At 45.3% G+C, this 26,960-nt stretch overlaps 1 protein-coding gene across 1 annotated transcript in view; it reads left to right on the top strand.

Annotated features, from left to right (window-relative positions):
* Window positions 1–26,960, top strand: part of ZFPM1 (zinc finger protein, FOG family member 1) — a 196,091-nt gene that overhangs the window by 53,280 nt on the left and 115,851 nt on the right. Inside the window, exon 2 of the mRNA XM_027847467.1 lies at window positions 24,098–24,226. Coding sequence (XP_027703268.1) covers window positions 24,098–24,226 — 129 coding nt within the window. The remainder of the gene's footprint in view (window positions 1–24,097; window positions 24,227–26,960) is intronic.

Here is a 26,960-nt window from a genome sequence, read left to right as displayed (position 1 = left end):
GTCTATGAACACTAGGGTATTACTATTATTGATTGGGAAACTGAGGCCCTGGAGAGGGTAAGCAGCCTAAGAGTTGGCACTGGAACCCAAGCCCATCTCCAGACTCTTAGGCCAGTACCCTCCTCCCCATACTCCATCTTGCCTTATTTCCTGACCTCCCTATGCTTCCTGATGAGTCTCAGTCCTGGAAACACACACTGATCTCTTTCCTTAGTCCCTTGAGGAAGCCCAGGTTCTCAGGCAACCCAGATAGAACTCTTTCCCACCCTTCCCTCCAGGGACCGCAGGACAGTAGCTGCCTTTGGGTCCCATGCTGCCTGTGTTGGTAGGTGAGGAAGAAGAGGAGACAGAAGCCAGGAGCCCAGAGAGGCCTTGTCTGATCCTGGAGGACCTGAGCTTTGGGCTGGGAAGATCGAAAACCTTCCTCCTTTTTTAGACCTTGAACCTGGCTCACTTTCCCTTTCATCGTAAAGGTTTCAGTATTTTTCCATTGCTTTGTTGTCTTTGTATTTTCATCGTGACCTCCTAAACTGGGGAGCTCTTTGCTTGGGCCCCCTTTCAGTGCAGAGCAGGTGAAGAGCTCTGGTCTAAAATTCCAGTCTCCTTCCTCCCCTGTTTCCTTCTCTGCCTTCTCTTCTTGCTGTAGACTCTGTTAGGGGCCATTTTTGTCTATTTCGCCTAGCCAGGGCCAGCCCAGCTCCTCCTCAGCTTTGGGAATGAGATAGATCCCTAGAGAAGGGGGAAAACTGGAAGGGGCAGACTAGAGGCTTCTGGACCTTACCTTTCCCAAGCTCCCAAGAATCTTGAATCTGGTTCATAGTAGGTACTTAAAAAGTTCCTCCTTTCCTCCCTCCTTTCCTACTTTCTTTCCTTTCTCCCTCCTTCCCTCCCTTAGTTCCTTCTTTCCTTCTTCCTTTTCCTCCTGCAGTTTCCCCTTCTTTCTTTCCTTCCTCTCATTTCTTATTTCCTTTCTTTCCTTCTTTCCATTTTCCCTTCTTTCTCCTCCCTCCAGTTTTATTTCCTTCCTTCCTACCTTGTGCTAGACACCATGGAAATTATGGAGCTGGAACACGTTCTTATGTTCTATTGGATAGTGCTTAAAGGTTTACAAAGCACCCTCCTCAAAACCACTCTATGAAATATGTAATCACCAATCAACAAGGATTAATTTTTTAAAAAATATCAAATATTAAGCACCTATCGCACAAGGCATTTCTGCATAGTATACTTATTATTATCCCCATCTTGTGGAAGAAGAAACCAAGTCTCAGAACTATTAAATATCAGGGTCAGGATTCGAACTTCTGTCTCCTGACCCCAAGCCCAATGCCCTTTCTTTTATTCTGCCTTGCCCCCATAACGTATCTCGAGTCTGTCTTTCCTGCTTTATGTACCAGTATTCCTCTAAGCTGGCACTCCAGCCCATTCCCTACACACCCCCACACTTTCTCACTTCTATCCCTTTGTCGGGCCATTCCCTCTGCTTGCAATGCCTCAGCCCACTGGCTTAGTATGGCCATTCCTACCTTTCCTTCAACGCCTAGGTCGCAGTGACCCTCTCCTTTAACCTGGGACGAGGGATACATCTGCATCCTGGGAAAGGTTTGAAAATTACCACCTGTGTGCATTACTGTTAGGGGTGTGCAGGTAAATAATATTTTTTTTTTCTTTTTGGTGAGGCAGCCAGGATTAAGTGACTTGCCCAGGGTCACATAGCTACTAAGTGCAGATAAGTATTTTTAACAATCAGTTCTCCAGGGAGAAAAATGCATGATATACTTTTAAGTTTAATCTGCTTTAGAAACATTTTCTCCATCACTTTATTAAGTCTAGACAATCAAAAATAAATAAATCACGTCTTGATTTGCAATAGTAGCCAAGGTGTAAATAGTCACACTGAAAATTTAATAATCAGCTCTTTAGCAGATAGGAGCTGGCTTCTGTACACCTTGACATTTTCCAGTGAGGGCTTTCATCTTCCATCGTGACTCAGGCAACTTGACTTATCACAAAATAAATCAGCCCAAGGTAGGGAAAGTGGGATTTGGGAGCATTAAAAAATATATCCACTTATAAAAAGGAATATCCAGCTGTCTCTTACCCCAGTCCCCCTAAGCTACTTCTACGTGGTCTAACATTTGTCCCAGCTTGGCATCTCATCCATGAAGGCTTCCTGCTACCTCTAGCTTCGGGGGTCACTCCCTCCTCTGAACTCCCCAGTCACTTTGGCTGCACCTTCTAACACTTTTGAAGCCTACCTCGGATTAGAGCTATTTGTCCAGGTTTTACCTTCCTTACCAGACTGTAAGCCCCCTGAGGGCAGGGTCTGTTTCATTTTTGCCTGTTTCTTCCGAACTTACCATGACGCCTCGAACATGGTAGATGCTTAATGAATGCTTCTGGAATTGAATTGAATTATATAAAAGTGAGAATAATCATCACACTTACATGGTGCTTCAAGATTTGCAATGTGCTTTCAACATATCTCGTTTGATCCTAACAACCACCCTGGGAGGTAGGTGCTGTTATCCCCATTTTATAGCGGAGAAAAGTGAGGTAGCATAGCTCTTGCCTGGGTTGCTGCAGTGCCCTCATCACTTGTATCCCAGCTACCCCCGTTCATGCTGTAGGAGTGATATTACCCTACACAGCACATCCCTGGTCATGCCCTTCCACAGTCTACATAGGCCTGCAACAAGATTACAGTCCCAACCTGGCCTACTTTCCACAAACATTTAAATTCTATGAACCCTTATCTATTTTCAAAGGAATTTCAAACTTTACATGAGGAAACTTGTATCTTTAAGGGACAACAGAATGGGGCAGAAGGGTGTTGCCTAATGGTTAGGGACTGTGGAAAGGCCGGCATCCACCAGCTGAAGCATCCCCAGTGGTTACCAGGGCAACTTTTGAGGAGGGGGTGACAGCTGTATCTGCTTTGGGAATCTATTTGGTAACTGTGAAGGGAGATGGGAGATACAAGAAGGGTGGAGACCTCTTACAACAGTCCAATTAATCAATCATTTTGTTAAGGGCCTACTATGTGTCAGGCACTGTGTTAAGCCCTAGAAATACAAAGAAAAAAGTGAAGAAGGTTCCTGCCCTAAAGGGGCTTCTATTTCAATGGCGGAGAAGACATGGAGATCAGTAGGAATGCCAAAAATACGGAGAGATCTGAAAGGGGAGTGAGAAGGACAAGGAGACCTCCTGTCCTGAGCTGGGGCTCATCCCCCAAGACCTGTTTCAGTCACTTACCAGCCACTGTAATGCCTGCCTCATAGGCTTGCTACATTTCAAAACTCTAAACAACTGTGATAGAGATTAGGCCTGGGATTTGTCCATCAATCAGGGAACAAGCATTTATTAAGCACCTACCAGGTGTCAGGCCCTGTGTCATTGCCCTGGAGGAGCTCATGGGCTAGTTGGGGAGATAATATGCAAAGGGCTGGATTGGAGATAAGCAATTGGAGAGAAAGCCCCAGCCTTAAGGGGATTGGGAAAGGCTTCTTGATTTGATGGAAGCCAAGATGTGGAGGGAGAAAATTCCAGGCTTGGAGGACAGGTGTGAATGGAACTTCTAGAACCAATGACCAACCACAGGTCAACACCTTCCCTGAAATTTCTAGTCTTAAAGGGTGGCCTAGAACATGGAGAGGGGAAGTGACTTGGTCAGTGTGTGTCAGTAGTGAGAACTGAACCCAGGTCTTCTTCCTGGTTGAGGTCGCAAGGCCTCGTGAATGTGAGCAATCATTTCTTTCCTTCCTTCCTTCCTTCCTTCCTTCCTTCCTTTCTTCCTTCTTTCTTTCTTCCTTCCTTCCTTCCTCCTTTCTTCCTTCCTTCCTCCTTCCCTCCCTCTTTCTCTTCCCCTTCCCCTTCTTCCTGCTTCTAGTCTATTGGGTAGGACACCATCACTCATAACAGCAGACTATCTCCCCAACATCCTCTTTTGTGGTATAGGCAGCTATTAGAGGGTAGATGTTTAGCAGAGTGACTGGAGGCTAACAACTCATCCAGTTGTTTCTACAGGTGGATTTTCCCCACTTCTTAGCCCTGGGCCCCCAACCCTGGGTTTACACATTGAATGATGAAGAAATTATCAGGTAACTTGCTTGTGTCATTCCTGAGGCATCTGCACTGGAGTTACTGGGGTAACTAAGGGAGGAGAAATGGGGTTTGTACCTCATGATTAGGAGGGGGATATTTCAGCCAGCTTTTCACCAAGCCCCTGGAAGAGACTTTAAACCCTGATCAGGGGCAGGAGCCCTCCCTCCCCACTTCCAGTTGCAGCCAACGAGATAACGTGAATGATGGGCTAATGCCCTAGAACCAGAAAGGTCTCCCCCCTGCCTAGGGCCCCTCAGTAGCTCCCCTCCAGCCCCCTTCTTCTGCCCCTTCTTTACAAGCTTTCAAGATGAATTCAGGGTCAGAGGCTGGATAAGAGTCTGAAGGAAACCAGAGAGACTGAAGAAGAAAGGCGTTATCACTTTCTCCCCAGCTGGATGTATCTGGGGACTCTGGCTTTGTTAACTCCCTCATGGTACCTTGGGCCCTCCCTCCTATTGCCTCTGGACCAGGTTCAGGCTGGGGACTTGTCCCCACCTGGATATTCTGTGGGGTTGACCCTTCCTAAGAAATGATGGTCTCTCTCTAAGGCTGAGGGGAGCACCCCGAGTGAATCTTGGGTTAGTTTTCCAGAGAGATATCCTACTAGTCCCCAACACAACCCTGCCCTCCAGCCAGCCTCCTTACCTGCTCTGGCCAGTCTTGCCTCAACAACCCTGCCTTTCTCCTGGGCCACCCTACGCCCAAACCCAAGTCTCCCTTCTCCTAGGCAATCTTTCCATTCCACCATGTTCTTTCTCACCCTGCCTTGAACTTACCTCTTGATTAGGAAATATTGTGGATAAAGGACTGTACCTGGTCATACTAAGCCCAGAGTTCAAATCTTGCCTCTGATACTTATTATCTACGTGGCCCTGGGCAAGTTACTTAATGTCTGCTAGCCTCAGTTTCCTTACTTGTAAAGTATGGATAATAATAGCATCTATCTCAGAGTTGTTGTAAGGATCAAATTTTATGTAATTTATCTAATTTAGATTTAGATAAAATAGCAGATCTTAAAGTGCTGCTTATCAGTCACCAAGCATTTCTTAAGCACTTACTGTATATATGTTAGGTGTTATTATTCATTGTTCATATGCTATCGATCATGTGTGGCATTTATAAACATGAATAAATTTTCAATTCACTTAGTTATAGCTTCAGATAATAACCAAATCTCAGATTTAGCTATGCCACAAGATTTCAGTGGATCCCTGATTTCATCAGTGTGGCTAATAGTAATAATGAAAGAACGAAAAGGCATTTATTTGTGCCAAACCCAAAATCAGTCCCTGCCCTCAAGGGGCTTACATTCTAGAAGGGGCAGAGAGCACATGTAGGAGAGGGGTGGCTAGGAAGGAGCATTTTGATTTAGAAAGTCACAGGAATGGGGAGTAGAGCAATAAGGGAGTAGATGGTTACATCCATTCTATTAGCAATGGAGGCTTTGATTTAATTGTGGTTTCAGAACTGGAAATCCATCCGAGGAAGGTGGGGAGGGGAGTGAGAAGGGGTGGGGGGAGTAAGGAAAGGTGAAGGAGCGGAGGGTGCTCGAGCCTCAGAAAAGCAGCAGGTGAGTAAAGGGAAGAATGACCCAAGCTGGTCCCATATAGTGGAAAATAGTAACAACAATAATAACAATAATGATGAAGCTAGCTCACATTTATATAGCATCATAACTTTTGCTAACGGCTTTCCATACATGATCTCATTTCCATCAGTGGAAATCCTGATTCTTGTCTTGGTCTTTCCATTAATTATGGAGATTGATGATGATGATGATTATGATGATGATGAGGAGGAGGAAGAAGAAATGAAATAAGCGTTTATTTAGTACCTACTATGTGCCATGCACTACACTAAGCATTTTTAATAAATATCTCATTTGATCCTTACAGCAATCTTGAGGGGTAGGTACTATTGGTATCCTCATTTTATAGATGAGGAAACTGAGGCAGATAGAGGTTGAGTTGCCTAGGATCACACAACTAGTAAATGCCTAAGCTTGGATGTGAACCTAGGGCTTTTCTGCCTGCAGGTCCAGCCCTCTCTCCATAGCTACCCACTGCACTGGACATCTTCCTCTGGGTTCTTTCCATCTTTCATGAATACCATCCTGGTTCTCCAGCTGGCCATCTGTTATCCCTCGGATCTTCTTTGATATTACAAACTTAATTATAAGTGTTCCACAGATACTTGATTGATTGTAATACTGAGGGCTGCTGAGTGGAAAGGCCATTCTTAGACCTGGGTGCTAGCCCTGGCTCTTCCACTCCCATGCCATGTGACCCTGGACAAGTCAATTCCCATGTCAGAGGCTCAGTTTCCTTATCTGTGAGATGGGGGACCTTCTGGCTCTAATTCTCTCTGATTCTGATTGCTCACTCTTCAAGCAGGACCCCTGAGGAATTATTGCTTCCAAGCTCAGGGAACAAGAAGATGAGAGTTTTCTCTCCATTCAGCTCTGGCTTGATATATTTCCAAGAAGCAGCTTCCATGCTGTGTCCTACATCCAGGGCCCCCAGTGGACTTCATCTGTCACCACAACTACCTGCCTGGGAATCAAGCATCCTCCTTCATCAGGAAGCTCATTCACCGGGGAAGATTGGCTCTGGGTGGGGGGAGGAAGTGATTGTGCCCCATTCCTCTCCACCAGGTCAAAGCTGGGCCCCCAAGAGACTGGAGGGGTGACTGACTAGAGCTTCTGCACTTCTTTTTCCTCCTCCTAGTTCCTTTGCTAATGTTTCAAGGACATTCACTGATACTATTTCTCAGCTAATGAATCTGGCAGGGTACTTATCCAGCCCAGCAGAGTTGGTAGAAAAGAGGCTCAGGCCTGATGGTGCTTGTATCAAATCTCGACCTTTTGGCCCCAGTTTCTCCTTCTGTAAAACGAGGGGGCTGGGCCCTCCAGGAGCTCTTCTGGCTCTGATAGTCTGGGTTTGATGGCTAGATCAAGGGCCCCGGCTTGATGGGCCCAGAATCTGGTGGGTTTCCTGCCGCTCACCTTAAAGTCTGGATTACCTGGCCTTTGAGGACAGAGGGGTTTCAGGTGGAGAATTTCTCTCCTGTTTTGAGTATAACAGTGTTATTATTTCTAAGTGTGGAAGGCTGGACTCCCAGACCACCCGCCTCAGAATCTACCCTGGACAAACAGCATTTCTGAATCCTCTAGGATGGGGCCATAGATTTTTCAGAGCCTGGAAGGGACCCTAGGGATCATCTGGCCCATATCCCTCATTTGACAGATGAGGAAACAAGGCTGGTCAAGGGCAAATGACTTGCCCAAGGGCACACTGCCGACCCAAAGCATCTTACTGGCTTTGTTTTCCAATGGAATTTCACAAGAAGGTATAGCAATCCTCTGAAAGGTGGAAAGGAAAAGGATTACCTAGGGCCTCTTGTTTAGGACAAAACACAAGGACCATATACTTAGATGTGGAAGGGACCTTTGAGGTCTTTTAGTCCAAATACTTCATTTTATAAATGAGAAAAATTCAATTAAATGATTTGCCTGAGGTCACATAGGTTGTCAGTGATAGAGGCAGGATTTGAACCCAGGTCCTTTGACCCTAAGGCCAGTGAACTGCTTATTTCTGGGAAACCAGAACTTGAAGGCCTGGGTTTGTGACATGACCATGCGATGGTCTGGCCTTTGCCACTCCTTCGGTTTAGCAGGGTGGGAGTCTGGAGCAGCAGCTCATGTTTATAAACTCCCCTATCTGATTATAACAGCAGGAACACCTTGGAGTAGTACCTCGACTTGCCTTTCCCCCAGGTGTGAAGTTAGACCTTCCTTCCACTTGGAGGAGGAAGGGCTCTTCCAGCTTAAGAAAATGCAAGGACCCCTGGAAAGGGTCACGCCCTAAGCCACCAGCTCAGATCTCCTGGAGAATTTACAGGAGTCTTCCCCCAAGGACAGGGAGTGGGCCAGAGAGGAAAGCCCTGCAGGAACGGGGCACTCTTCATGACCCTAGGCCAGCCGGCCGCTTTCTGTTGGCCTCATTTTTCTCATCTGTTAAAAAGAGGGATCGGGACTCAATGACCCCCCTCCCACACACACAGCCGAGCCCTAACCCCAAAATCGAGGTTTTGATGCCCTGTCCTCCCCACCCTTCTCTTTCCGTTCCTCCTCAATGTCTTACCTCCTTCCTACTTCTTCTGGTGTCTGAAATTAGCAATGCTCTTCCTTGGGTGGAGAAGGCTTCTCCCCATCATTCCCCTCCTTTCTCTCCTCATCCCCATCTCCCTCTCTTCCTTTCTTCTCTCCTTCCCTCTTGTTCCCTCCTCCCTCTCTCCCCCTTCCCTTCTTTTCTCTCTTCCCACCTCCCTCCTTTTCTTTCTGCTTCCCTGCTTCCCCATCTTTCCCTTTCTTCTTTCTCTCCTTCCCCCCCCACCCCATTTTCTTTCGTGCCCCATGTCCCTGTCAGCAAAGGTAGGGAACCAGGTGGCCGTTTGCTATATCCCAATGGCTTCTGCCTCTGATCTCTGAACTGGTGGGAAAGTTCGAATCTGTTGCTATTTTTCGGCTGTTATCGAGGCCCCTTATCTCTTAGCTCTCGTCTGCAGGCCTGCTTTGGAGAGCCCAGGGTCTCTGTCTTGGCAGACTGGAGGAAAAAAAGGCCTCCTCCCCACCCCTTTTCACTTCAGTGGCCAGGCCAGACAGCGTAAGAAAAGGGTTATTGTTCAGATGCTGATAGAAGTTTAATTTGAGTGAAATGATCAAATCATTACCTACAGAAATAATCCTTTTGCTGACCCTGGGGTGGAGAGAATTACCCTGGCCCTTTCCTCCTCCCTCCCTTTCCTCCTCCTTCCCTCTCCTGGCCTCCTGTTGGGTAGGCCCATCCCCAAGCTCCCTCTCTCTCATCCTCACCCTCCTCAAGGCTTAGCTTCCCTGAGAAGGGGGTATCTCCTGGGCAGCTGTGGGCTGTGGGGACCCACTAAAGAACAGCACCTGCTGTCTTCCCCGGGCCTTTGTGCCCCTACCCCCTCTTCACTCCCCATCTTTCTTTCCCTTCTCTCCCTCCTTCCTCCTAGCCCTAATCCCCAGAGCTCAGAATGAATGAATGGGCTTCCAAGGTCCTAATTAGGTTCCTGGGGAAATGTAGATTGCTAAAGAGGAGCCTGTCATTCTCCGAGTGGGTGTTTCCATGATGTACCAGGGATCACTGTCCACTCTCCCCAGCCTGAAAGCAATGATGTCAGCCCGCCAATTTTATTTTCTGGTTCTTCCCTTAAAGTGTCTCTTTAAGAAAAAGGGGGGGAGGGAAGAGGGAGGAAAGGTAGAGATACACCAAACCTGAATCTGTGGCTCAGCAGAACCAGGCGGGAAAGGGGAGGAATCCCTAGCTCCAGTCAGTGTGGGGTAGGGACCCAAAAAGTCCGAGAGGGCGCATCACTAACAATGTTAGAGGACAGTGGAAAACCAGATTTGTCCAGCTGTGTCCAGGAGGAGAATTCTTAGCTGAACAAGGCAGGGTGTGATATAGGGCAGGGGTGCCCCTCAGGAGGGAAACCCACCCACCAGGGTAAAATATAATTGGGATATGTTTAACAAAATAGATAAAAATATAATACAACATTGATCATGTTAATTTCTGGTTTTCTAAATCAATATGATTTGGGTAGGGCCTGTTTCTGTTTGAGTTGAACACTGGGTAGTGGAGTGAGCACTGGCCTGAGTCAGGACGACCTGGGTTTGAATCCTGGGTTTGTGTGACCCTGGGCAAGTCATTCATCATTTCTCAGAGCCTCATCTTCCTTATCAGTAAAATGGAGATAGTAACCCTTATCCTTTCTACCTTGTGGGATTGCTGTGAGAAAGATACTTTGTAAACCTTCAGACTTATGTAATGAGGAGAAGGAGGTGACTGGGGGAGAGGGGAGGCTGTTTTATAGTAAAGAGAACTATGCTCCCAGAGTTCCAGAGGTGGGGAAACTCTAAGCTTCCGTATTCCTTCTAGGACAATGCTTTTAAAATGAGTAAAAATCTAGCTGTGTGACCCTGGGCAAGCCACTTAACCCCCATTGCCTCCAAAAAAAAATGAATAAAAATCTATTTTCTCTCCCTTTTACCCTGCCCTTTTTCTTTTTTTTTCTTTTTCTTTTTTTTATTAATTTAATTTTAGTTTTCAACAATTACTTCCATAAGCTTTTGAGTTTTAAATTTTTCTCTCCTTCCCTCCGAGCTTCCCTCCCCAAGATGGCACACAATCTGATACAGGATTTACATATACATTCCTATTAAACATATTTACACATTAGTCATGTTGTAAGGAAGAATTAGAAACAATAGGAGGAACCACAAGAAACAGGAAACAAAACAAAATAGAAGAAAAAAAAGAGCAAATAGTATGCTTCGATCTGCATTCAAACTCCATAGTTCTTTCTCTGGATGTGGATAGCATTTTCCATCATGAGACTTTTGGAGTTGTCTTAGATCCTTGCTTTGCTGAGAAGAGCTAAGTCTATCAAGGTCAGTCATCGCACAACATGGCTGTTACTGTGTACAATGTTCTCTTGGCTCTGCTCACTTCACTCAGCATCAGTCCATACAAGTCTTTCCAGGTTTTTCTGAAGTCTGCCTGCCCATTTTAAAAGAGAAAAGAAGGAATTATTTGTAGCAAATACATTGTTTTGAATAGTCATGCAAAGCAAATTCCATCATTGGCCATGTCCAAAAATATATGGCCTTTGTATCCTGAGTCTATCACTTCTCTGTCAAGAGCTGGGCTAACATGCTAACTCCCTGATCCTCTAGAATCGTGTTTGGTTACTGCGTTGATCAGAGTTCTGTAGCCTGTCAATGTTGTTTTTTCTTACAGTATTATTGTTGAATATAAATCATTCTTCTGGTTCTGTTCTCTTTACTACATCAGTCCATTTAGATTTTCCCAGGTTTCACTAATGCCATCCCTTTCATCATTTCTTATGACAATAGCATTCTATTACATTCATATACCATGATTTGTTCAATTATTCCCCATCTGATCAGTATCCTTCCTAGTTTCCTTTGCTACTACAAAAAAAAGAGCTGCTATAAATAAGTTTATACCTATGGGTCCTTTTCCTCTTTCCTTGATCTCTTTGGGGTACAGGTCTTGTAATGGATCAAAAGAGGTCTCTGAGTCAAAAAGCACTCACAGTTTGGTTACTTTTGGGGCTTATTGCTTTCCAGAAGGGCTGAACCAACTTACAGCTTCACCAACAATGCATTAGCATGCCTGTTTTTCCAAAGCCTTTCTAGCATTTGTCATTTTCCTTTTTATTGGTCAACTTAAGGCAACCTTGTGGCCCTCTTAGGGTCACAGAATATTAGAGCCCCAGGAGCCCTTAGAGATCAGCTATTTTTTTGTATCCTTATTTTGCAACAGAAGCCTCTTGAAGCCCAGAGAAGGACATTGGCTTTTGCCCCATGACCAAACAGCAGCAGCAGTAGGAGCAAAACTTGGGTCCCTTGGCTTCCAATTCAGTTCTCATTCAGTGTGTGAAGGTTTTCTCCAAAAATCAAACTAGAGGAGGCTCAGAGAAAGAAAGTAAGGTATAGAATAAGAAAAATTGACTGTGGAGCCTGGCTCTGCCAATGATTACCATGTGATTTGGAGGAACTTAATTCTTAGGCCTATTTCTTCCTGATAGGCATCATGGTGTGAAGGAAAAGACCACTGAGTCTGGAGTCCAAGAACCTGGGTTCAAATCTTGGCCCTGCTGCTTAGTCTCTTCTTTTGGGGCCTCAGTTTCCCTGTCTGTAAAATGAGGGGGTTGGACAAGATGACCACGACCTAAGGTCCCCTTTTTGCTATCAGATCTTATAATTCTGATCAATGAGCAATCAAAGGAGATGTATGCTTCTCTGTCTAGGCTGAAAAAACCAGGACTCTGATGTCTTTTAAGTTGGAGGCTGAGAGGGAAGAAGGCTGATGCCTATAAACTCATAGTTTGGTAGTAGAACTAAACTTTTCCCTCCCTTCACCAAGCTGGAGAGAGTTATTTCATCTTTCTGGTCCACGTTTCTTCATCTGTGAATTGGGGTAGAGCCAGATGAGATGTTCTCTTAAGGCTCTTCCCTGTGATAATAATCCTTAATACTATGACTTCTGTGCAAATTTTAGAACATTAAAGGAAGTCCCACTTAACCCATCCATTGGGTGGTATACATAACTTAGAGTTGGTGGGTGGGTTGATTGGAACTCATTACTCTGAAGAATGATTTTATTACTATCCCCATTTTTAAAAACTAGATCTGTAGATTTATGAAATCAAGTCAAATCAAGTCAATCAACATGTATTAAGTGCCTACTGTGTGCCAGGCATTGTGTTATATCAGGGCTATTAACAGTGTAAAAAACTCCCTGGGAAGAAATGCCCTCTTATTATGTTCCCCCATCATCTTCTCTGGAACTTTGAGATTGAGAGTATCCTAGAGTGCTCAGTGTTTAAATGGCTTGCCCAGGGGCAGCTAGGTGGCACAGTGGATGGAGCACTGGCCCTGAAGTCAAGAGGACCTGAGTTCAAATCCGGCCTCAGACCAAACACTTGACACTTACTAGCTGTGTGACCTTGGACAAGTCACTTAACCCCAACTGCCTTTTAAAAAAAAAAAAAAGAAGAATGGCTTGCCCAGGGACCCACAGCCAGTATGTATCAGGGGCAGGATTTGAATCCAGGTTTTTCGACTCAGAGGTCAGCTCTCTAACTACATCACTGGGTTGCCTCTCATCCTCTGCTTTTCCAAATGAGCAAATTGAGATTCCAGCACAGGCTGGAAATAGAAATCGATTCAACAAAGGTTTAGGTAACCAGGCTGTTTTGAGGACACACACCTCACCCTGGAGTTTGGAAACAGTGAGGATACGGTGTAGTCAAACGCGCTCACTTGGGGAAACTGAGGCCGACAGAGACTGAATGACTTGCCTGACCTTCCATAGCAATTTAGTAGCAGGGCAGGAGCTGGCACTGTGCCCCCCTAGCTAATAATCCCTTTGGGCCGTAACTGCCGATGCAGCCACTGCTACTGGCGCCAATAATGAAGATGATAGCGGCAATGCTCAATGATTTCATGGTTCCATCCATGCTGGTACTCCTGCCCCCGACCCCAATCCCAGTGCTTTGCATAATTTGGTGGAAATGTCATCAGTGTCAGTATGGCATGAAAAGCCCTGACTTGGGAGTCGGAAGACCTGGGTTCCAATCCTTCCTCCACCAGTCAACAACTGAGTGTGTGAGTGAGTTGGGCTGCTTTTGAGCCTCAGTTTCCTTCTCAGTGAAATGGGGGTGATGATACTTGCACAGCTCATCTTACAGGGGTGCCGTGAAGGGGAGAGGAGGAAGAGAAGCATTTATTAAGTGACTATTGCATACTAGGCACTGTGCTAAGCACTGAGAATACAGATATAAAGAATGAAACAATCCCTACTTGTAAGGTTGAACAGGCATTTGTTAAGCACCTACTATGTGCCAGGCACTATACTAAGTGTGTTATAAATATCTCATTTGAGCCTCACAACCATATGATTACCCTCAAGGTAGGTACTATTATTATCCTCATTTTACAACTGAAGAAACAGAGGCAGACAGAGGCGAAGTGACTTGCCCGTGATCTCACAGCAAGGACATGTCTGAGACTGGATTTGAACTCAGATCTTCCTGATTGCAGCTTGAGATGCTCAGTGGATAGAGTACTACCTCCAAGGGGAGATGGCACATATATAAAAAAGTAATTACAGAATAAATGCCTTCAGAATAAATACAGAGTTGTTGAATGCCAGGCAGCTGGGGAGAGAAAGGAGCAGTTTGAGGATTGAGGGGACCAGAAGAGACATCAATAACAAAAATCCTTGCCCTGTCCACCTCCGGCAGTGGTTTTGAGCATCAAATAACACAACGATGGGGAAGTGCTTTAGTGTGTGTGGCTGTGTATGGGATTCTCTCCAGCCTGTCCCTTCCTCCACCAAGGAAGGACACTAGGGACCTAGCCTTACCTCCCTTGTTTCATAAATGGGGAGACCGAGCAAGAGGTGAGTTGGGCTGAGTTGGGTGGTAATAACAAAATATTTCCTGGGATACCCTTTTGAGTACCTGATCGTCATCTCCCTTCCCCACCATGACTCCCCCAGTGCCCATGTCGGATGATACAAAGCCCTTGATTTCTCATCCACTCCTGGGAACCACCCTGATTCTCCTTCTCATTTCTCTCCCACTGCATTGTCTTGCCCCAGCCCCGTGCAGCATGAGCTTGTGAGCTCACCCAGGGAGAGGTGGGCGAGATTTGGGGAGCTGGGGAACAGTACAGGCGAGGCTCCTCAGACCAGCAGGGTTAATTTTGTCACCACCATCTGAGATCAATGTGAGTTTTTAACAATCGCAGTAATTTGAAAAAAAAAAAAAAGCCAGCCTTGTTATCAAGAAAGGAGAGGGAGAGGGAGAGAGAGAATAGTTAATCGTCCAAGCAGAGTGTCTTGGAACTGAGCTTTTTGGCTCATCCCCCTCTGTAGAGGCTGTCTTAGTAATTCAGTTTTAAAGCATGAAAAAAGGGAGTTGATGAAATTCTACTATCAGCACTGAACCAATATGCAAAATATCTCTCCCAAAATCAAATAGCTATTATGTTTTCATTTCCATTTCAGCGTATTTGCTTAATGAAGAATAGACAGATCAGGTTGGCAGAGGGAGCCTGCATGGGGTGATAACTGAGCCAGGCTTCCAGCAATCCCAGAGAAATGACGCTCTCGTCACTGCGGCCACAGCCAGCAGCCCACTGGCTGCTGCTGCTGTCCAGCACCGTTCTCTGTCCCACCCACCACTGGCCTGGAGACCCAGCGCCGGTGACCGAGGAGGCTGAGCTGTCTCCTTCTTGGCAGAGCAGAGGTGGTAAGGGAGAAGAACAGGGATTCTTGTGCCTGTGGGAGCTCAGCTTGAAAGTACCTGTGGCCATTCTTTCAGTCAACATTCATTTATTAAGCACAAAGAGTGACCTCTGGTCTCAGTTTCCTCCTCAGTGAAATACTTTGGACTCCACCCACCCTTAGAGATCTCTAAGCATCCCTCCATCTCCAAATCCTGTGATTTGGGGACTTCAGAGTATACACCTCAGAGTCTTAGAGTTACCTGGGGTCAAATGCCCGAGTCAGGACTTGAATCCAAGACAGCTCAATACCCATTGTGCTATGCTGCCTCTGCATCAGTGGAAGGAGTTTCTTCAGAAGGATTTCCCTGGGCCAATGAAATCATTGGTCCAGCCCCTTCCTGGCCCATCTTACAGCATAGTAGAAAGAGTGCTGAACTGGGAAATCCAGATTTAGAGCTGGGAAGGGACATTAGGGGACATTGAATCCAACCTTTTTGTCTTATAGATGAAGAAAACAACATTCAGAGATTTCATTACTTGCCCAAGGTCATGTAGCTATTAAATGGCAAAGCAAGAATTAGAACCCAAGACATTTGGACTTCAAATTTGACTGCCTTTGCTCTAACACCACTTCTGTTAGATTCAAGTACTGGCTCTGAGACTTATGTATGAGCTTGGGCAAGTCAAGAAACCTCTCTGAGCCTCAGTTTCCTCATCTCCAAAATGGGAAGATAATACTTTCACTACCTACTTCACTTTGGTTATTATGGGGAAAGAGTTTTGTAAGCCTTAAAATGCAGAAATAGGAATTGCTGCAACAATGGAATTGTTGGCTGTTGGTTGCTATGATCTTATGATCTTCCCATGTGTCCTATAGATTGAAGGGAATTGGGGAGGGAGAAAGGGGATAGGAAAGGTGATAGTCAAAAAGAAAGCACACATATGAAGCGCCATGTTCAGGGCTATCTTATGGAAGAAGATTTTAGACTTATTTTGCTTGCCTCTAAAGGGCGGAACAAGGGGCAATGGGTGTAAATTGTTGTTTTTCAGTCGTGTCTGATTTTTTGTGACCATATTTGAGGTTTTCTTGGCAAAGATCCTGGAGTGGTTTGCCATTTCCTTCTACAATTCATTCGATAGATGAGGAAACTAAGGCAAACAGGGTTAAGTGACTTGCCCAGGGTCACACAGCTAGTAAGTGTCTGAGGCTGGATTTGAACTCATGAAGATGAGTCTTCCTGGTTCCAAGCCCAGTGTTCCACCCATTGTGCCCCCTAGCTGTAGATTATAGGGAGGTAAATTTTGGTTCAGTTTAGGTAAGAATTTCCTAACATGAGCATTCCTCTTCAAGAGCAGTATGTTGCCTTGAGTGGTAGTAATTTTCCCATCGGTGGAGGTATTTAACCAGGGGCTAAAAGACCAAAGAAGCACAGGATTTCAGGGCCCCATTTGCCATCTAGTCCAATACCATACGTGATTGTAGAGGAAAACCTTTTTCAGTCTTCAGGATTAGAGACCTTCACTGAGATATTCTGATGCCCCACGATTCTACTGTTGGAGAGCTCCAATTGTTACGAATTTTGTAAGGGTTTCCCCCCCTTATATCAAGCCTGAACTATCCTCTTTATAACCTTTTTACTCACTGCTTCCAAAAAAAAAAAAATTGCAGAAGAGACTCATGTTTAGGGTAGGGCTTGGTCTAGATCAGAGGTATCAAACTGACTGCTGCAGAACTTGGGAGGGCTGCCCAAACCCGATGAAAATGTCACTGGAAAATGTTTAACAAAAATAAATAAAAATACAATACAACATAGATAATGTTAGTTTGTGGTTTTCTAAGTCAACATGGGGCCTAGTTTCTATTTGACTTCGACACCATTAGTTGAGATGATCTCTGGGGTGACTTTTAGCCTTTAAGCTCTTGCTTGTCATTGGGAGAATCGTTGTCCTAAGAGATGCTAAAGACTAGAGTCTTATCTTCAAGAAAGGTTTAGATACATTTCTAAATGACAGACCCTAAAAGGGGTCTGGGGATATTTAGGATGTTCATGTCTTTAATGCTCGAGATTGGCATCAGGGTATAGACACTTCTCCAGAAGACCTGACCTTGGAGGTCCTCCTAGAGACAGAACCCTTGGTTTAAAGGTGCGTGAGCCTGGCCCAGAATCGCTGTTCTCAGATCCTGGGGAGTTCTGTCCATCATGCTGTGGAGGAGGTAGAGACGGCACTATGCATTACTCATTAAAGACCCTTTCTGTGATCTTGTGAACCTATGACTTAACCTCTGCATTTGCTGTGTCACTTCCTCAGTTTCCCTGAAGTGTCCTAGAGCAGGAAGATCAGGAGCTAATGCTCCCAGTAGAAGCGATCCTCTCAGAGAAAGCCAGAGCTTAGCCCTAAAGAAGCCTAAAGATGAGGGATAGTCAGGATTCTCTGGTAGTCACGATGGCCCAAGGCCCAGAACAGTGATGCTAACTCATACTAATTCAAGTCTGACAAAATGCTTTCCTCATAACACTCCTGTGAAGTAGGAACTGTCTTCAATTTACAGATGAGGAAGCAGGGGCTCAGAGGGGAAATGACTTGTCCAAAGTCAAGTTAGTAAATAAGAGATTCAGAACTTGAACTCAGGGCTCTGGATTCCAGATCCAATGTCCTTTCTGCCTGCCTCATCAGTGGTGTCAAACTCAAATAGAAACAGAGCTTCAAACAGGCTATATGTTGACTTAGAAAACCAAACATTCACATTAGGTGGTGGTGGTTGAGTCGTTTCAGTCATGTTCAAGACTTTGTGACCCTATTTGGGGTTTTCTTGGCAAAGATGCTGAAGTAGTTTGCCATTTCCTTCTCCAACTCATTTAACAGATGGAGAAACTGAGGTAAACAGGGTTAAGTGACTTGTCCAGGGTCACACAGCTAGTAAGTGTCTGAGGCTGGATTTGACTCAGGCTCAGCATTCTATCTACTGCATTGTGTCTTTTATTATTTTGTTAGACACACTTTAATCTGATTCAGGCTGTGTTTTGATGGCTTTTCTGCTCTCTCTTATGCTGTCTTGATCATGCTTAAGTCCATAGTTGAGTGATGTTGGCCTTAGTTTCTCTGTTGAGTGGGAAATGAACTTCCTGTCTCTGGAAGTATTCAAGAAAAGCTTGAATGACCAGGGGTCTTGGATGCCAAAGAGGGAATTTGTTAGTGCTCAGGTAAGTATTGGACTAGGTGAACTCTGAGTTCCCATCCAGCTCTTTGAGTCTGAAGGGTGAACCAGAGAGAATCTCCTCTGTGCTGTTGGTAGGAAGGAGTTCATTCATAACTTAAGGTGACCCTTGCCTATTAGGGCATCATGAGAAGTTATTAAGTACCTTCCTCCCCCAAATGGTGCATCCATTGCTGAGAATGACCAGGCTGAAGAGAAGGTGGGGCTAACACACTTAGGAAAAACATGGAATACTGAGTAAAGGGCTTGTAGGATGTGCATGCAGAACTTTTGGCAAGGGGCTGGGGTAGGGGGAGTGGGTGGTAGAGTGGTTTATGAGTTTCAGTAATAAACCTTCCCATGTGGAGAAAAAAATGAGGTAGATAGTGAGACAGCTTTATTGTGTGTGTGTGTGTGCGCGCGCGTGTGTGCACACGCGCACGCTCATGAATGTGGCAGAGACAGACAGAGAGACAGAGAAACAGAAAAAAAAAACTGGATTGGGGAGCTGAAGTCTACCCAAGCTGGCACAAAATGGGGGAAAATTCCTGAAGTGAAAACTCTCACAAAGTGTCTCCAAAAGGATTTGGGGGTAGGGAATTGAGCCGCCAGCTGGTGGGATGTAGTTGGGACTGTGGGGAGAAGGCAGGGGCTACGTTCTGAAATGCCCCTAGCCTTGCTCAGCATCCTTGGGACCAGAGGAAAAGGTACAAGATAGGATCTGGTAGCAAAACTCCCACCCTCCTTAGGAATCCCCAAGGATTAGGAGTGAGTAAAGAGCTAGGGGGTGGGGGTAAGGGGGAAGAACATGCCAGTAGCTGTCAGCACGAGCAGGAGCTGGGGACTGAGAGGCCAGGCAGGTGCCCAGGTGCGATCTGGGTGGGGATGGAGGCCAGTCTTGTGAGATGGGGCGGGGAGCAGGGAGATCCAGGAGCAGGGACCCCACCCCTCTTTGCTAGGGGTTGGGGAGAAGGCCTGAGAGAAGAAAGCCAGTTAATTTTATCAGGCAGCCAAGAGCCGAGAAGGCGTGAAAGAAGAAATTAGCCTAACGATGTTTCATTTGCGGAGAGAGAAACGATTTGTTAGGTGGCGATTGTTTCTGGGCATTATCAGAGTCTTTTTAATTGTGCTGGAACTGAAATTAGCAGAATTAGAATAAATTGCCTTTCCTTCTCGGGCAGCCTCTTTATTCACGGTTATTGTTGTCTGCTTTGTGTAGATTATAGGGCTCTTTGTTCTCCCCCGTAAATATCCATGCCTGGAGTCAGAGAGCAGCTGAGGTCCGGAGACATTTTTACTGTGTGGCTTTTTCGCTCTCTCCTCCCTGGCCAGCCTCCTACCCACCCCTGCTGTTCTTTCTCCAGCTGCATTCCTAAGAACATAGCTATGGATAGGGCTGCTATAATTAGGGATCTTCCAGCCTAACTCCCTAATTTTTACAGATGAGGAAACTGAGGCTCAGAGAATTGGGCAGCTTCCCAAAATGATCCTCTCAACACCCCCCGCCCCCCCCCAGTGAGGGGCAAAGCTGGACTAGAGCTCTAGCTGGCAAATCCTCTCCATTGTGGAATTAACACCAGGAGTCCCCACAGGTTTGAGCCTTTCAGAATGGCTCGACAAGATGCTCTACCTAGCAGCCCCTGTTCCTACCTTTCACAATGGCAGCATGGACATTCTTCCTTGGAATACAGCCTATATTTATATAGCACTCTAAAGTTTACCAAATATTTTGTCTTTGAGGCCTGGGCTTTTCTGACTTGTGGGTTAAATTTCCAGCAGAATTCGTCTGGTTTCCAAACCTTCTCTTCAAGACTTTCTCCATCATGGATCCCTCTCCCTTTTGTCATTCATGGTTGATGAGTTGGGGGATGGGGAAATGGCAAAGCCTTCTGGGAAAGTAACCTGCAAATGAGCACAACTCAACTTGTCATGTTTACCATCAGCTAATTAATTCCTCCTCAGCCCCACGCCTGTAATTTGGGTAGAGGCCAGCAGGTGAATGGTGGTTGTCTATAACCAGTCACTGTAGGCAAACTCAGACCTGTTAAGTCATGGTAAACATCACATGGATTGGCAGTTGTGGGATCGAAGGCATCGCAAGAGGAAACTGTAATCAACACCTTTCAGGGTGGCCTTGCAAATGCCTCCATCACACAGGTATGCCATTTTCTTTGGAGTCCTCACTGCTTTCCTTCTTTCTTCTGTTGTTACAGAGGAATCTTTTTGAAGGAAGGAATGAAACCATTAGACATGTTTGTCAGTAGGGGAGGAAGTCTTGACCAATCAAGGAAGTGATATGGAAAACCAATGAGGGACCCTAGTGTGACACAGCCTGGAATGCTTGTATGTGAACTGCATTTATCTCCGGTTTCCTTGGTTTTCTCGTTGGGGCAAATGGCATAGGCATTGTCCTCTCTTCCTGGAATAGAGCTGGGAAGGTGCTGTCTTTCCCATGAGCTCCCTTCCTACCTTTCCTGGGCCATCAGGGGAGCGGAGATTCCCTCTGAGACTGCCTTCAACAAAGCAGATAATTATTATTCTCTGCAGAACTCGGTATTGTTGCCACTTGTTACTGTTAATAATTCCTGCTTTGCTCTTTGCTCCAAGGAGCTGCGGGCACTTCTCAGAGAAGTATTATTATTCCTGTCTTGCCGCAAATTAAGGTGGAAAAAAGAAAGGGAGGGGAGAAAGATGCTTAGGAAGGAAGTGATTCGCCCCAGGGGGCTATACATGTTGCCTTGGTCCACGCTGAGGAATAACCCAGTTTCAACCCAAGGAAAATTCTATACCCCAGATAATTTAACATCCTTAACTAATGACTGGCTTTTCATTCTATTGGTACTGTACAGTTCATGCTTACAAACTGGTGTTCCCCAATCTTTTCAACTCTGACACACTTCCATATTTGTTGAAGTACACCGGGTACACTCACCATTCACCTACTCGTTAAATCACCAATGCTCCTTCCGTACTACATAGCTCTCACCCCATTATAGTCTCACACATATATAGTTGCAACTAGTATTCAAAATGATTAATATCCAACATTAACCAACAAATGTCCAACATTACGCAGTGTAAGAATGATATGTTCAAACACACACAAGAAAAAACCACTCTTTTCTTAAGTCGTAAGCCGTTGAATTTACCAGGTAAATCATGAAAAAGACATTCATGAAATTGATAACTCAATCACCCCTTAAGCAAAGGTTTATATGCGTGTTGAACACTAGATAATGCTTTGGACTAATGTTGGAGATTAGCCTAATATTAATTATTAAATTGGGCACATAGTGTCATAAAATCATTAAACTTTAGCTCTGGGAAGGATGTGAAATGACGTCAGATTTAACCTGAATCATTCTCCTTTTTATACATAACATAACATGGTCCTGAGCTATTCATTCATTCATTGTCCTCTCTCTACCAAAGCTACCACCGGTTCCACTCCCTAGCCCAATGGAGAAGCAACAGTCAGAAATGGGAACTCTTGGGATGCTCGGACACAGTTCATCCTTTGTAGAGTTGGGATATACTCTGCGGACACTCCCCAATTCTCTTTTCTGTGTTCTAAAAAAGCAAAGTGGGGATTTTAATTTCTTTGGTAAATGTTCGAAAGGTTTCGTTTGTCTCCATCAGATAACTGGAGACATTAAGGCTGGGGAGTGCTTCCGTAGGCACCAGAACCCAAATCCCATGGGGGTTTTGGTGTCTCTCATCAGGCTGACTGATTCATGATATGAGGGACATTATACAGATTCTGTTAGATGACCCTTGGGGTCTCTGCCTGCTGAGACTCTGTGACTTCCCATAGCATCTAGGTAGCTCAGTGAAAATCTGGGCCTAGAGCCAGGAAGACCTGAGTTCAGATCCAGTCTCAGACTCGTCCTAACTGTGTTACCCTGGGCGAGTCACTTAACCTCTACCTCAGTTTCCTCAACTGTAAAATGGAGATTATAACAGCATCTACCTCCTTACCAGAGTTGTTGTGAGGCTCAAATGAGGCAATATTTATAAAGCACTTTGTAAACCCTAAAGCCCTATATAGATGCTAGGTCTTATTATTTAAATGTTTCTTGGGGGATATTTATATCCAGCCTTGAATTGCACTTATTTAAGATTATGGAGCATGAGATTTTAGGGATCATCTTGTTCTCATTCTACATCTAGTTAGTGGAAGAGATTAGGAAGAAATTAGGAGTAGAACCCAAGACCCGGGACTCTTGTTTCAGTGGTTTCTCTCATTTGTACCACGATTTGCTCACGTATCTAATCTCTCTACTAGACTGTAAGTGCCGTGAAGCCAGGGAGCACATCACTCTTCTCTGTATCATCTTAGTGCCCAGCACAGCCCTTTAGCCTTCATAGGCCCTTCATAAATGTGCATTAAGTACAACATGGAAAGGCCAGGGTGCTAATTCAGCCTCTGCCACCGCTTCCCAGGGGACCCTTGGCAAGTCACCCAGGTTGAATCAGCTGACCTCTGAGGTCCTTTTCAGCTCTAAAGCCTATGATCGTCTTCACCTCCTCACAGAAACAGCTGGCCTACATACAAGTCAGCAAATGCCTTGTGTTTGCAGTCTAGGACTATATGTATTTGGAATACACATTTTTGGATGTGACCAGTGTGGGAATTTGTCTTGCATGTTTGTTAACAATGGTTCTGTTTTTCTTTTCTTTCTTTTTCACTGAGGGAGGGGAGATGAGAAGAAGAAAAAATGCATGCTTGTTAATTGAAAAAAAAAAAGAAAGAAAGAAAGGTGTGTGTGTGTGTGTGTGTGTGTGTGTGTGTGTGTGTTTTTAAGGCTAAGACCTGTGAGTTCTTGTACATATCCCTAGCCTGGGCCTGCTCTGGGGCCCTTCTAAGTAGCTTAGATCTCCCCAAGGGTTTAGAGTTTACTCCCCCTCCCCTTCTCCTGACCTTTTTGCATGCTGGAAGCCTGCCTCCATTCCTACTCAGTCCCAGAGGCCAGGATTGCCTTGGGGAGTAGATAGATAAGTTTAGACAGCAGCAGAATGGTTACTAACCAGCCAGGCCCCTTCTCTGTGGTGCATTTGATAGAATTTTACACTTGGTATCAGGCAGAATCAGGTTTGAATCGTCTTTCAAACACTTAGACAAGTCACTTAAATTCTTTGGGCCTCAATTGCCTCATCTGAAAAATGGGAATGATGTCACCTCACCTACAACCTCGCCTCGTGGTTTTAAGGGCCAAAGGAAATGATGTATGTCTGCTGTTGCTGTCACTTTCCCCATCCCAACCTTCTTAGCCTTTGACAAATTCAACAAAGGACCTGAGGCCTTCTAGCTCTCTTTGGTAACTTATGATGACAGCTTGACCATCTACAGACTGATCTAAACTTTTGTCTAGTCTATCCCTGTTTCCTTCAATTTCTGTCCTTGTATCTCCGTCACCTGATACAGTGCCTGGCGCACAGTAGGCTCTTAGAAGCCATCTATCTGGTCCATCCTCTTCATTTTACAGATAAGGAAACTGAGGTCATCAGAGAAGCAGTGACTTGTCCGAAGTCACACATGTAGTTAATAGCAGAGCTAGAATTTGAATCCAGATCCCCTGCCTCTCAATCCAGTGCTCTCCCCACTGTACTATACTGTCCGATAAGGAAGCACTTCCTGTTATTTGTGCTGAGTGGTTGCTTTGATTGGGTTTTAGCTGGGAAAGCATCAGGCATTCTAGGATTCAGGAGTCAGTCAGTTAGGATGTCTTCTCCTTCCTATGAGTTTTAACTACATCCTGTGCCAGCACTGTTCTTTCCAGACCAAAAGGGCTTGATCTTTGTGATCTATTCCCATGCCCGGTTTTCATGTTGGAATAGAGGCTCCCCCAGTGATGCCAGGTGTGAGAGTGAACAACATTGGGTCTGCATTGGGTATGGATCCTTTGGAACACCACAGCTGCATGAGCGTCATCTTGGTTTTCTTTTTAAAGGTTCTCTTGGTGACATGGAGGAAGGAGAAGACAATCAGGCCGAGGATGCCAGCCAATCAGAGAAAGAGGGGGGAGCTTCAGATCCTGAGGCATCAGGAGAGTGTGAGCCCTTCAGCCCTCCCTGCAGCGGTAAGTTACAACCCCTTTCTCTCCCCATCTAAGACAGGGCTAGTCCTTGTCCAGTATATCCCCAGGAAATCAAAGTGGGTCCAAAAGGGCTTAAAACGGCAGATCTCAAAGCATGCTCCAAGGATCCCTGGGAGTCCCCAAGAACCTTTCAGGGCTACCTAGGGGTCAAAACCATTTTCACCATAATATGAAGATGTTACTTGCCTATTAAGCTACACCTTTTTCCAGCTACATATCTGTGTAAGACCAGGTTTTCTCCATATACTTCAGCTAAAACTACCTATTGTAATAGATTGGATGAATGCAGAAGCAGATATGAGAATTCAGCTGTCTTCTATTAAGATAGACATTAAAGAGATTTGCAAACATATGTGAAATGATGCTATTCTCACCAAATTTTTTTATTGTTTTGGAAAATATAGGAATTTTTTCACAAAAATGGTATTTATGCTAATATGTAATTGACTTACCATTATTTTAAATAATTTTTTAAAAAAAATTATCCATTTTAATTTCTACTATAGTAAATATTGATAAATATAACCAGGGATGTACTGGTAAATAGCTTTCCAAAAAACAATGTGTACACTACTTTTCAGTCGAATTGGCATTATCCCTGTTTTCTCTTTCACTATTTCACACCCCTAGCTAGACAATCAACAAAATAATAAACTGAGGTTGGATTTGTTCCTCTCAGGAGCTGGGATGAGTTGACTCCAACACAGCCCTGGATATAACCCACAGAAATAAAGGCTCATTGAGGTTCTCCATAATTTTTAAAAGTGTGCAGGTGTCTGGAGGCCCCAGAAGGCAGAGGGAACCTCTGGCTTTGAGGATCGTTAATTGTTTGAGCTGGAAGAATCTTTTAGATGCCATCTTGCCCATTTTTCTCTGTGCTTTCATCAGCATGGGGAGCTCCCGTAGAGGAACCTTCCTCACCCACACAGACAATGGCCTTCTCTGTAATTTACACTTGGGACTGGGGCATGCAGAAGTTAAGTGACTTGCCCAGGGTCACAGAGCCAATATGTGTCAGAGTTGGAATTTGAACCCAGGTTTTCTTGAGGCTGCAAGGATGTTGAGGACTGGGGGAGAGGGAGGCCTCGTTTAAACCCCACAATTAGGGAGGTCTACACTGGAAGCAGTGACCCCAATCATGTATTCTTCCCTTGGACCATGACTTGTCTGAGAGGAAGGCAGGGATGCTGACTGGAGGCATTATGGGCCCTGGTTAGTTACCTCTGAATTCCAGCCTAGTATAGCAGGAGGTGGTAATTATCTGGGGTTTCTTCCTTCTTTTCTGCCACATAAAGGACCTTTGAGTCCCTCCTGTCCACATTGGCCATTAGGCATGGGGCCAAGTTGCTGGCACTTTGGAGGTTAATTGGAATTTATCCCCCTGTGCCCTGCCCACAAGCTCTTCATTAATTACCCATAAGGGACTTTTCTCCTTCTTACAACCACCTGCTATGGCAGTCTAGTTTGGAGAGCTTTGGTGGCTGAGAAAAGAGGAAGCCCAAATCGCCAGGTGGGCCCATCAGTCCTTCACCTTCCCTCTAGTTTAGGGCCACTGGCAACCCCCAACAGTAGGGATAGGTGGCTCTATGCCTGTGTCCCTGGGCCTACCTCCCTCAGACCTCAACCATTTCCTACCCATAAGAGCCCTCTCCTTCATTCAAGGTGATTCAAGGACAAAGAGCCCTTTCCAAACCTGGTACCATTTGCCTTTGAGTCCCTTTCCAAGAAATTCTTCAGCTCCTCTTTGAGGACAAATTGTCATTAGAATCCAGAACCTCCAGGCACGGCAGTCTAAACCGCTCTGGGGATTGGTCTTTCTGATACTGAAGCTCCAGATCGGGGTGAGGGGTGGGCAGCAGGTGTATGGCAGGAAGAGAAGCACAGTCCTCCTCATTGCTTCAGACCTCAGGACACTTCTTTCGTCCAGTGAGAGGATTTGCTGAGAGATATGGAGATATGGTAGGTGCAGGCCTGGCTGGCCTTGGAGTCAGGAAGGACTGTCTTGGAAGCATTAGAGAGCCACTGAAAATGTTTAAGTATTACAGTCTTTCTACTAATTCACTCTGTGACCTTAATTCAATACAGTTCAATTCAATATACATTTATTAAACTCCTACTTTGCAGCAAGTACTGTGCTAAGCATTGGAAGCCTTGGGGGGAAGTCACTTTTCCCTTTCTGGGTCTCAGTTTCCTGATCTGTAAAATGGGGATGTTCATAAGGTTTTAGATTGGCAAAGAATATTAGAGATCTTTTGAGGAACTCGTTGAGAGTTCACTACCAAGGTCGAGGGCGTTGTAGCAAATACCAGCCCTGGCTGCTTATGCGGCCTCTTCTCTCTTGCCTTAAAATCATAACATGTGAGTATTTCAAGAGATCTTAGGGATCATCTCATTTCACCGACAGGGCAACCAAAGCCCAGACTTGTCCAAGATCATGTAGGAGGTTAATAGCAGAGCCAGGACTAGGGCCCATGGTCTAACTTTCCTCCATTAGGCCATTCATTAGGGGCAGCCAGGTGGAGCCGTGGAGAGAGCTCTGGACTTATACTGAGGAAGACCTAAATTCAAATCCGGGCTCAGACACTCACTCGCTGTGTGACCCTGGGCAAGTCACTTAACCTCTGTCTGCCTCAGTTTCCTTAACTGTAAAATGGAAATAGAAGCAGCACCTACCTCCCAGGGTTTTTGTGAGAATCAAATGAGATAATAATTGTAA

This window comes from Vombatus ursinus, unplaced genomic scaffold, assembly GCF_900497805.2.
Source record: "Vombatus ursinus unplaced genomic scaffold, bare-nosed wombat genome assembly UNPS02005286.1, whole genome shotgun sequence".
NCBI classification, from domain to species: Eukaryota; Metazoa; Chordata; class Mammalia; order Diprotodontia; family Vombatidae; genus Vombatus; species Vombatus ursinus.
This window is presented reverse-complemented; position numbering and strand designations above follow the sequence as displayed.